Source organism: Acinonyx jubatus, chromosome A3 (genome assembly GCF_027475565.1).
Source record: "Acinonyx jubatus isolate Ajub_Pintada_27869175 chromosome A3, VMU_Ajub_asm_v1.0, whole genome shotgun sequence".
Taxonomy (NCBI): Eukaryota; Metazoa; Chordata; class Mammalia; order Carnivora; family Felidae; genus Acinonyx; species Acinonyx jubatus.
In genome coordinates, this window is record NC_069388.1 from 29,271,706 (window position 1) to 29,283,177 (window position 11,472).

At 53.5% G+C, this 11,472-nt stretch overlaps 1 protein-coding gene across 1 annotated transcript; it reads right to left on the reverse strand.

The window, feature by feature from the left end:
- Positions 1-18: 18 nt before the first annotated feature.
- DDRGK1 (DDRGK domain containing 1) lies at positions 19-10,647 on the reverse strand. The gene is made up of 9 exons (XM_015078166.3): positions 10,475-10,647; positions 9,101-9,307; positions 7,751-7,863; positions 7,419-7,520; positions 4,178-4,300; positions 3,856-3,894; positions 1,259-1,315; positions 696-744; positions 19-317 (listed from the first exon to the last, which is right to left on the reverse strand). The coding sequence occupies exons 1-9, from the start codon at positions 10,638-10,640 to the stop codon at positions 151-153; spliced, it is 1,023 nt and encodes a 340-aa protein (XP_014933652.1). The 5' UTR covers positions 10,641-10,647; the 3' UTR covers positions 19-150.
- Positions 10,648-11,472: the final 825 nt, after the last annotated feature.

The window sequence follows — 11,472 nt, forward strand, 5'->3', positions numbered from 1 at the left end:
CCAAGCCACACCAAGCTCAGCAGTGCTCACAGGTCTTTAATCTATAACTGCCTGGCCACATTCCATCTCTCCCCCAGGATGGTGGGGAGGGACCAAGATGTATGGCCAGGTAGGCTGTACCAGCTCCCAGTCCAAAAGGGAAGGGCTAGGTCAAGCTGGGGCCTGGACAGGGGGCTCCTGACCCCAGGCGATGAGGGAGTTGCTGGCCTGCGCAAGTTCGGTGATGGACACCCGGCCCCGCTGTCGGATGAAGTTAGCCACAGCAGTCAGTTCCTCGGGAGTTATGTAGATGAACTTGCCCCTGTCGTCAATCACACCTGTGGAGTCAGGAGGGTTGTGGGGCTGAGCCCAGCCCTCTAAGCCCCCCTCCCCACCACTGCATAAGAATGCCCACCCAGCCACCCCTTTCTGGCTCAGAGCCCTCCAGGCTTGCCTGCCTGCCTGGCCTCCCCTGGCTGCATCCAATGGTGGCTAGGTGAGTCAAATCAGGCTGTCCCTGTCACCCTGAGCCACTCCCAGGCCTGGGCATATCCCTCTGCTCTGCGCCCTTCCTGCATGCACACCACTTCCCTATCCAGGGCTGGGAGTGGGGAGTCATCTGGCCTCTGGAACAAGTCCCTGCCAGGCCCCCTGTGGCTAGACACCCACCCCCCTCCCAGGCCAGGGTCTATGGCGAATGATTCTCATCCCCTCACCTGTCAGAGCCCCCTCAGCCAGCAGGTCTTGGATGCGGTTTATGGTGTCCTACGAGAAGAACAAGTCTCAGAGCAGAGAAAGGCACTGCCATCCCCAGAAGACAGTCACAATCGCCCTCCGACCACAGCCGACTCTCCTCCCCTCCTTTTCATGGCCGCCCCCCACGTGACCCTGTGCTTCTCCTTTGGAGGGGCCTAGGGGAGACAGGACTCTGGTCTTGGGGCCCTGTAAGACCCCTGAGAGAGGCTCACTTCAAGGCAGGAGAGGAGAGGTGGGGATGTTTGGCCACGAAGGCTGGCATAGCCTGTTTGCAAGACAGTTATCAAGGTAACTGGGTTTGGGCTGCCTCAGTTACAGGGGCTGCTGGAGTGATGGGGTTTGGGCTTTTTTCTTTTTCCTTCATCGAGTAGAAACACAGGATTCCTGGGGTGCCAAAGATTCCTACAGTCTACTCTTGCTCGGGGACATCAACACCCCATCTTTCAGGCGGGCCCCCTCTGACAGCCATACGGGCCCCGTGGCCACATTCCACGTAGCAGGCCACCCACCTTCAAGAGCTTACCTGAGTCCGTAGGCCCACCTGGGAAGCCAGGTCTTCCAAGAGCACGACCTTGGACTGCTGCAGAGGGGAGAGGAGAGAGAGGGGGACCTTGGGCAAAGCCGTTCGGCATAGAAGCCCTCTGAGGTTGGCATGCCCACCTGCTCTGCTCTGGTGGCTGGCTAAGCAGGCTACATACTCCCATGGGACAGCCTTGTTCCGCTCACACACTACTCACACGCTCTCCCAGTTGCCTGTACACAGGCACACACGCACTCATAAATTCTCTTGTGGCCCTGCTTGCAGGGAGGGATCTGCCCAAACCACCACCTGCCCCATGAGCCACCTCCTGGCCTGGGGACTACCCTGGGACAGACACACATGAAGAGCTGAGTGCCGCTGCTACCTTCTCCTCTGCATCCGGCCATATCATTTCAACATCACGTACAGGCCAAAAAGGGAAGCACCACAGAGATGAAGCCAGGGGCTGACAACTGCCAGAAGCTGACTAAAAAACTCACTAGGACCTGTGTATGCTGAACACAAGGCCAAGGAACTGAGGTGTATGTATGTGGGAAGGAGGGTGCAGAGGTGCAAAAGACACATCCCCTGCCTGAGCTCAAGGCTGGCCGAGTAGACAGGTGAAAGCAGATGAGAAGCCTGGATGAGCCAGGGTCTTGGCAGAAGCAGTATAGCTCGGCTTGTCTCACCTTTGTTCACTGCCCCTGGCCTAGAGATCCCTGCGACCATGACATGCCACACTTTTCACCATCCCCTTCACACTGCTGAGGCACTGTGCTCACCCTTAAAATAACTATGGCTAAATTTGCTCAGTGCTTTCCATGCACTACCATGCTGTGTGTGCTTCCCTCTCACCCTCAGTAGAAAGTTTGGTTCCCGGGGCAGGGGGCAGGGGGAGGGGGGAGTGGAGGTGCTGCCGAGGCTCTACCTCTGGGTCCTACACATGCATCTGCCCCTGCCTCCCCTCCAGACAGCATAGCATGTGACTCGAGAGAAGGTGGTCTTTTGCGTTTCCAGGAATCTTCCATAGCGAATCAGCTGGGGGAGGAGTGACACGGTGACACCTCCTCAGCTGCAGATGGCATGTGACTGTTCAAAATGCCAAACTGAACGTTCAGGCGGGGAGGCAAGTGGGTGGCAGTTGGGCCAGGGGGTGGCGAGCACAAGTGACCTGGCCAGCTGACCTCTACCTACAAAGCAGGGAGCAGGCGCGGGGTTCTCAGTGACAGCTCAGAGTGTGAACGTCGAGTCACCCCAGGTGTCTCTTAAGACCCGGCCCGAGGGGCTGCTGGGGTCAAAAGTATGTTTAGAAAAACCAACCAACCCACTCAGCCCTGGTCAGGAAAGAGAGGGGACTGACAACCTGGAGGAGCCTGGAGGAAGGCAGGTGGGCTGTATTCCAGAAGTCCTTCTCCCTGCCGACAATAGCGCTGGGAGGATCAGCCGGCACGGGCCGGAAAGACCTCCAGGGTCCAGAGGAGTCTGGAGAACCCCCGGAAAATGGCCTCTGCAGACAGCCTCTGCAAGCAAGCGCTGCAACCGCCGCGGGGGGGTGGGCCCTTACTCAGGTCTCTGCAGAGGAGAGGGGGAGCTAACGCTAGCGATCAAAGCTTTCCTGAAGGAGACTCAAGACCATGTTGCTGTCCGCTGGGTAGGTGGGGACGGCAGGTTCCAAACAGCAGCAGAAAAGTGTGAGAGAGGTCTTGCTGGCCCTCGAAGGTGCCAGCGTGGAGAACCGGCAGAGAATGGGCTGCATCAGAGGGGAAAGGCGCTCTCTGCCTCCCAGTAACACCCGGCCCCCAGGCTGTGAGCACGGCTCCTCGCCGCTGGGAGGAGTCTGAACCCTGTTCCCTTTAGAAGAGGTGGGGGGGAGGATTATGCAAGGCCTGGCTCCTTGGCACCCCCTAGTAGCACCCCCACTGCCGCCCCCACTCCCTCTGTACCCCTTCCCTCAGCCGCCTCTGCACCTGTGAGCTGCACTTGAAAACCTCTCCCCTTGTCGCATCCTTCGTGGGAGAGAAGTTGCTTAGCAGCAAAGCAGAGCAGGACGTGCTTATGCAACCCGGAGCAGTACCCGGTGCGGCTACAGACAGAGTGGGGCACACGTGCCGCCCCGCCCTCGATTCCAAAGGAAACATCATCCTGTTTCCCTGAAGACCCAAGTTCCCGGTCAGGAACACATGGCAAGAGATACTTGTTTCAACTCAGTGGAGGCTCAGTGTGACAGAACTGACAGAAAACACATGTGAAGAAACCTGAAAACACAGTGACTCACTGAGCGTGGGGTCTGAGGAGCAGGGAGACTGTCAAACCCTGACTGTGAGGAAGTGATTGAAGGCTCAGGCCTCCCACACAGACCGGGTCCCTCTCCACTGTCAGAGGAGAGTGAGGTCTGCCAGGAGCGGGCAGCTCAGACTCTCCGGTCCCCCACCCATGCCTGCACAAGCTTGAATAAGCTGCCCGTACCCTGGCTCCAGTCTGCTCCCTCCAGGCCGAGAGAGCACACGTCACACACACACACACACACACACACACTCACACGTGACACACACGTGTGAGGCAGGGGGCAGACACCCAGGCTCTGTCTCGTGGCTTCTTACCTTTATGTAGTTGATGAACTCTGTCAGGAAGCTGTGGGACTAGAGGGGCAGAGAAATCAGGGTGAATGTCCCCCCTGCAGGGGCCACAGGGGTCTACGCCCAACCACCAGCCTGTGTGAGCAGAGCCTCCCAGAGCCAGGGGTGGGAGGCACCACCTCTCCTGAGGACGAGGCCTCTGGCCGCTAGAGGCTGCTCGGCCTGATGCCCACCCACTTCTCACTGCCTGACAAGGGCGGCAGGCGAGGAGCAATGGGGCATCTGGGATGGGGTGGTGGGCTTGGTGGGCATAGGGAGGGGCTTCCCAGGGGCAGTGTGGACCCACCTGTTCCTCAGTCATGGTCTCACCCACACCTTCCTCCTCCACCACGAAGGCCTCCTTCAGTTTCAGGTACTCCTCATGTTCCCGCTGGGCCTGCTCCTCCCGGGCCTTCCTCTCTTCCTCCTCCTGTGGACAAGAGTCAGGTACTGTGGGGCAGATGCCCACCTCATCCCTATACTGGGCTCTGCTGCCCCCACAGCGCACCAGGGCACACAGTCCAGCCCTCTCTCAGTTCCTTCAAGACTCTGCTCTCTCAACCTCAAGCTGAGCTGCAGGCAGAGGCCCCTCTTCTCACCAGTTTCATTACCTCCCAGACACATGCTGCTCAGCCCCCTCTCCTTGAAAATCCTTCTGTGACCCCACCCCACAGTACCTTGCAATCACCCCCCTCCTTCTCTTCCTGTCATGTCTGAACTTTGTCCAAAACGCCCAGGCTCCATTTCCTCATCACCCTTTCACCCCTCCTGCCTACTCCAGTCTGACTTCTCCACCAAAACAAGTGCTACAGTCCCACCCCTGCCCTCCATCCCACCAAATCCAAGGGATAACCATCAGCCTCACAGCCTCTCAGTGGTGCCGGGAGAGCTGACCATTTCCTCTTCCCTTGCTTGGCTTGCAGACCCCACCCTCTCCAGGACTTCCTCCTGCTCCTTGCTCAGCCCTGTCTCCCCCCCCACCCCCCCACTTCCTCGGGTCACCTTGCCATGCCCACAGCATCAACAACCATCTCCTCGCCAGTGACTGCCACAGTTGTACCCCTGCCCAGATCTTTCCTCCCACATGACACATCCACTGGGCCATCTCACAGGCACTTCAAATTGCGTATGTCCCAGAAAGACCTTGTGATCTACTCCCCACACGTCCGGTCCTCCTCCTGGGTCCCTGGCTCAGTGAGTCACACAGCCATCTGGCCACCTGGTCAGAAATAAAGTCCTATCTACCACTTCTGCCTTCAACTTCTGGAAAACTTCTCAGTCCATCCGTGTTGCTCAATCACCACCACCACCTAGTGCCATAGCCTCCCCCCAAGTCATCCTATTTTCCACAGCTCTCAAAAAGATCTTTTTAAAACACACAGCTAAAGCTGGGGCAAAGAACATATAAAATGAACCTGGTGCATCTTGTGGTGCCAGAAAGAAAGTACTCAGGAAACCAAACAATGAAGTTACGTCAAAGGTACATGGGAGCCAATTGCGAGAGCTCCCAATGGTCTATATAATAAGATAAGTAAGACAGTATTGGACTCTAACACAACATACAAAATAAATATCCTCTAGTCTGTGTAGATATAAACAAACAATTATATAAATAAAAAAGAAAAAGTATAGCTCTGGAACAAAAAAATTCCCAATACTTTGTGTAGATACTCTCCTCTGAAAGAGGTGGAGAATAACTCTACCCACCCCTTAAGTGTGGGCTGTGCACAGTGACTTGTTTCCAAAGAAGTACAGCAAGGAAGGAGTTAACATTCCAGTGCAGAAATCTGGCAAATACAACCTGAGCCAAGCAATCAAGGTTAACATCAGTAAAGACAAGTTGACAACATGTATCTTTGATACAATGAGAATGGCACTTCACCTGTGACCTTCCTCCCAGAAATCTATAAGCCCAGTCCAATTATGAGAAAAAAACCCATCAGCTGAACGCAAACTGAGGAATGTTCTATAACACTTGCCTGATATTCCTCAAAACTATCAACGTCATCAAAAGCAAGGAAAACCCGAGAAAATGTCACAACCCAGAGAAGCCTAAGGAGACATGGTAACTAAATGTAATGTGGTAGCCTGGATGCAACCCTGGAAAAGGAAAAGGAAAAAAAAGGAAAAGGAAAAGGAAAAGGAAAAGGAAAAGGAAAAGGAAAAGGAAAAGGAAAAGGAAACTGGAGGAAAATTAATGAAATCAGAATAATGTATGGGGTTTAGTTAAAACAACATATACTGGGGCGCCTGGGTGGCTCAGCTGGTTAGGCATCCAACTTTGGCTCAGGTCATGATCTCACGGTTCATGAGTTCAAGTCCCAAATCAAGCTCTCTGCTGTCAGCGCAGAGCCCACTTCGGATCTTCTGTTCCCCTCTTTCCTTGCCTCTCCCCCACTCGCATGCGCTCTCTTGCTCTCTCTCAAAAATAAACATCAACAAACAATGTGTCAGTACTGATTGTGAGAAATATACCACATTAAGATAAGATGCTAATAACGGGAAACTAGGTGCAGGAAAGGAGAATCCTTTCCTAAAGGTAGTTTAGGGTCCATTACACAACATCAATACTCAAAAAGGTAAAAAAACCCTTTCCACTAATGCCTCCTCTCTGCCGTGGTCTGGCCCATCTGCTATGGCACCCACAGCCAGGCTTTCTGCCATCCAGGGTCCCTGGACAATAGGACCAGTCAGAGGCCAAGGGCCAGCTTCCCCCAGCTGGGAAGCCCTAGCTCTCACTCTATATACACACCACAGCTTTGTGATGTTCCTTTTCTCAAGCACTCGTTCTCAGAAAGGGAGCCACTGGCAAACAAATGCTCATTAACCACCTTTACTGCAGAGGTCCCCATTCTCTGGGCATCTATCTTCTCCATGGCAGGCCCTAAACAGGACCTGGATCAGGCAGGATCCACCAACTCTTACAATGACCTCTAACAATTTCAAGGCCCTTAGGGTCCAGACCCCACCCCCTCTCTGACCCCTCTCCTTCTTGCTTACCTTGTTCCAGCCACTCTAGCCATCTCAATTTTCTTTAAATGCTCACTTTCCTTTAAATGGTATGCTCAATAAGCCAAATGAACAAAAATCCCCATCTCAGGGGCACCTGGGTGGCTCAGTCGGTTGAGCATCCAACTTCGGTTCAGGTCATGATCTCGCTGTCCGTGAGTTTGAGCCCCGCATTGGGCTCTGTGCTGACAGCTCAGAGTCTGGAGCCTGTTTCAGATTCTGTGTCTCCCGTGCTCACTTTGGCAGCACATATACTAAGATTCTGTGTCTCCCTCTCTCTCTTCTCCTCCCCCACCCATGCTCTGTCTCTCTCTCTGTCAAAAATAAATAAACATTAAAAAAAAAAATCCCCATCTCAGGCTCTGCTTTTCAGCAGCAGCTTTATATAGATTGTGTTTAGAGTCCAGGGCCAAATAAACCAGGGCCTGCTCCTGAACCCAGTCCATGGCCCATCTTCTAGGTCAGGTGTGGGGAGCTGCACAGGAAGCAAGGCTGCCTGGTCAGGGCTCAGAAGTTGGGAGGGGGGGGGTCTGCCTCACCTTCTGTTCCTCCTCCAGGCGAAGGCGCTCCTCCTCTTTCTTCCATTCTGCCTCACGCTGGGACTCAAGGCGTTTCCGCTCCTCACGTTCAGCCTCCTCTGCCTGGAGAGAGGCCTTTGTAGGGGGCATAGTCCCACTCCCAACTAGAGTTTGCCCACCTCACAAACAGGCCAGGGAAGGTAATGACTGGGCCGGACCACAGACCCAAGCTGCAGGAGACAGAGCCAGGCAAGCAGCGTGCAAAGAGCCCAAGGTAAGGTTCTGACATGGGGGACGAGAAAGGCAGGACCCTTTCCCATTTCCCAGAGCTGCACCCCATCCCTCCTGCTTGCCTCACGCTGGGCTTTTCGCGCCTGTTTCTCCTCTAACTTCCGTAGTTTCTTGGCTCCAATTTTCCCTGACAGGTGACTTTCCACTGGCTTCTCGATACCTTCTTCCTCTTGGGCTGAGAACAGTCAAAGAAAGACATTTCAGCTCCTGGAGAGGACCAATGAGGATGAGTCCATCCTACTCCTTGTTCCTCTCCACATTGTGCGGGGAGGGGGGATGGGATCCCCTTCCTCCCACCTGTAAATGTCACTAGCCTAGTTCTGCCCTCCAAAGACATCTGTCATGAACATAGAGATTCACACTCTGAGTGCATGTATGCCAGAAAGTGTGTGTAGAGTGTGTGTTGAGGATAGCAGATAAGGTGGGGTAAGGGTGAGAGAATGATGGGGCAAAGGAACAGATGATAACTTTAGATGCTGCATAGCCACAAAAAGGGAGGTGCTGGGTTCCAATATCTGAGTGTCTGAAAATCCCAGTCAGGCATATCTGGGCTTGCAGAGTTCTCTGGTTTGTTTCTGAGCCAAACCTCCAGGGAAGGATGGCCCCATGGGGAAATGTATCCCCACCTCATATCTGAAATTGTCTTCACTGTGGTCAGGAATGGCTGAGGGTTCTGGGCTCAACGCCTGGCCAAAAAAGATAGCTCCAACCCCAAGACTACCTAAAGTTAAGGCCAGCTAAAGGTTAGCTGTTGATGCCGGGGCAGCAGGAACGTCTGATCCCAAGTCTGAGACAAGGGGGATGGTACCACAGAGTGAGTCTTTTTTGAGTCAAAAGGGGCTAATTCCCAGAAGTACAAGGGCAAAAGCCCCAAATGCCTCTTCCTCAGGCTCACACCAGATTTCAGCACTGGAGAAGAGATATTTTTTCCCACAATGCCAGGGGCTCTGTTGGTCTCCCAGGGATATGGACGCTTCTGTCAACAAATTTCTCCAACCTCAAACACAGGTGATCTCACTTCAGGAACTACAGAAACTCTTGGCTAGGCACTCTGGCCCTAGAATGAGGCTCTCAGAAAATGAGTGTGCTGAAACTACTAAGGTGCTGGGATATGAAAAGTAGACTAAGGAACTTTCTGGGTCAATCTGAAGATCTCTGCCCTCTTGCTTAGACACTGAAAACCAAGATAAAGGAAGAGGGGGCTGGCCTAATAGAATAGGGGTCAGGGTCCAGAACTGCTGGTTTCTGGGACCAAAGGATGGGTCTCAAGTATTCCCTACTCCAACTTTATCTTGTGGCTCCCAGACATATCTCCTATACTCTAGCTTCACACTCCACTCTTCCATCCAGCTTTGGAGGTCCCCTTATGCCCTTAAACAGCCCCTTTCCCCTCCAGGCTGGGCCCCTCTCACCTGGGATGATGGCCTCCTCCTCATTCTCATCCACCTCTGCCCAGGCAATACGCTGAGCTCGACGCTGGGCCTGCAGGCGGCTGCCCAGGTCCCTCCGGCGCCGGGGCCTGCCCCCTGCTCTCTGCTCCTCGGGGTCCAGGGGCTGAGACTGGGCCACTGAGCCTGCTACTACAGGCTGCTCCTCATTGTGCAACGACTCCTGGCCAGCTGTAGGGAAGAGAGGAACCACAACACTGTCTAGCAACCCAATCCACCTGAAAGCAGGGGAGAACCCCGGATGTCTCACCCTCCACTTAACGTTCTCCAGGCTCCTGCTGCCCAAAGCACAAAGCCCCAGTTTTCTCAGATATTAAGGCCTTTATAACCCAGACCCACACCTTGGTCCTATGCAGCAAGATCATCCGTTCCCTCTTGCCTTTGTCAATACCTTTCCATCCGGTCTGTCAGGATACTGCCACCCTGCAAGACAGAGATGAAGCCCTACCTCCTCCAGGAAGCTCACCCTGACCTCTCCAGACTTCATGTGAATGCCCACTGCAGGACTGCATTTATTGCTTGCCTCAACACCACCTGCCATAGTTTTATAAGGCATGCCAACCAGGAGCACACCTGCTCCCGGGGGCTGTGTGTTTCCTTCCAGGAAGACTTCTTGGCTATCTGCTTTACCTCAGCTTTCTCTCTCCTGCCCTTGGAGCATGTAGGTGCTCTGAAGTAACTTGTGGGCCCAGGGAGGGGAAGAGACTATATATACACAAATCCACATAACGACAGGAAATGGGAAATGACGAGAGGAAGAGAATGATAGGAGTATCTGAACTGTACCCTGGCAGATGACATGGCCTCATGGTCGGGGTACAGAACAGAGAAGGTGCTCTCTTTGAAGGGGAAGGACAGAGGCTCAGGTAGTTACAGCTCGTAGGTAAGTAAGCACAAAACACTCAAGTGCCCCCTTCTTGGCATCCACTCTGGAGCCGGCCTGGGTGGGACGGGAAACCCCTGCGGCCTCTCCGTTGGGTGCCCCAATGAGGGAAGGCAGTGTGTCCGCCAGGGCCTGGCCCCTCTGGGTCTGGAGTGTCGGAAGGCGAGGAGAGGAATTGAGAGAAGCTGCCTCTGAGGCTAGGAGAGAGGTGTAGAGCGCTGCCATCCACTCGGCGAGTAGGGTTAGAGCACTACGTCTCTGCCCGCTCCCCGACGCGCAGGAATGCGCATGCGTGCAGCTGGACTGAAGCGCGACGAGCGCCAGCCAGCGCGGAGCAACTCGTCGGTCCAGGCAAGCAAGGCCAGCGCATGCGCAGAAGCCGCGGTGCGATGGCCTACAAAGGCTCAGTACAGAGAACGCGTCCCCACCTGTCCTGGAGCGGCGGTATCTCTTACCTGCTGTTGCCCGGCCCCTGCTGCGAGTCAGGAAAAAGATAAGGCCGACAAGCAGAGCCGCTGCCACCAGGTACACCACGGGGCCCACCATGACGAAAGCTTTCAGGCTGAACAAGCTCGTCCACCCTGAGGCCCGGATCTCCCGGGCCCCGCCCAACGTCCACATGGCCCCTCCTATCCCCCCCTAGACCCCACCCACCAGCCGGGTCTCCGCCCAGGCCGCACACTTCGTATGGAGGCCTCATTATTTTACCCTAAGGAATTTGGGAAGCATAAAAATACCCATTCCTTCAGGTGGAAATTATTGCAAACGGTTTTGTGCAGTGCGACATTTATATATGTTTTAAAAGGACTGAGCAATACCACACAGTGTTTATGAAAACATACATATGTGGAAAAAGTACAATAAGATGCTTAGCAATGATATACACCAACTTCAGGATAGAGGTTACCTTTGAGGGAAAGCCATGGATCGGATTAAGGGCAGAGATTTGCCTATTATCTGTGACATATAATTTCATTAAAAGGGGAGAGGGGAGGAGCAGAGACTAAATCTCCTATTTAGTGATATATTTTGTTACCCAGACCTGCAGTTTTATACCTATTTTAACATTAGCTTTATTATTTTAAATTAGCTTTATTAGACTAATATGAAAATTAGTGACCCAGTTTTCCATAGCGAGCACTCAAAATTTAAATACCCAGAGGAGATTTAAATTTCCATTTAATTCTTAAGAATTATTTAAAGGGCTGCCTGGGTGGTTCAGTTGGTTGAGCACCTGACTCTTGATTTTGGCTCAGATCATGCATGATCCCAGGGTTGTGGGATCAAGCCCCTTGTTGGGGTCTGCGCTGAGAGTGAAGCCTGTTTAAAATTCTCTCTCTCCCTCTGTCCCTCTCCCCTGCTTGTGCTCTCTCCCTCCCTCTCTAAAATAAAATTAAAAATTAAAAAAAAAAAGACTTAAAAACTAGGAAAAAATTATACTTCAATAAAGTTG

What these genes read in the sequence shown, in the direction of transcription:
- DDRGK1 (XM_015078166.3), bottom strand. Translation starts at nt 10,640, where the DNA reads ATGTGGACGTTGGGCGGGGCCCGGGAGATCCGGGCCTCAGGGTGGACG. An exon ending in GGAGGAGGCCATCATCCCAG is followed by an intron (nt 7,864 to 9,100) that starts GTGAGAGGGGCC and finishes GACTGTTCTCAG; the next exon opens with CCCAAGAGGAAGAAGGTATC. An exon ending in AGTTCATCAACTACATAAAG is followed by an intron (nt 1,316 to 3,855) that starts GTAAGAAGCCAC and finishes TCCCCTCTGCAG; the next exon opens with CAGTCCAAGGTCGTGCTCTT.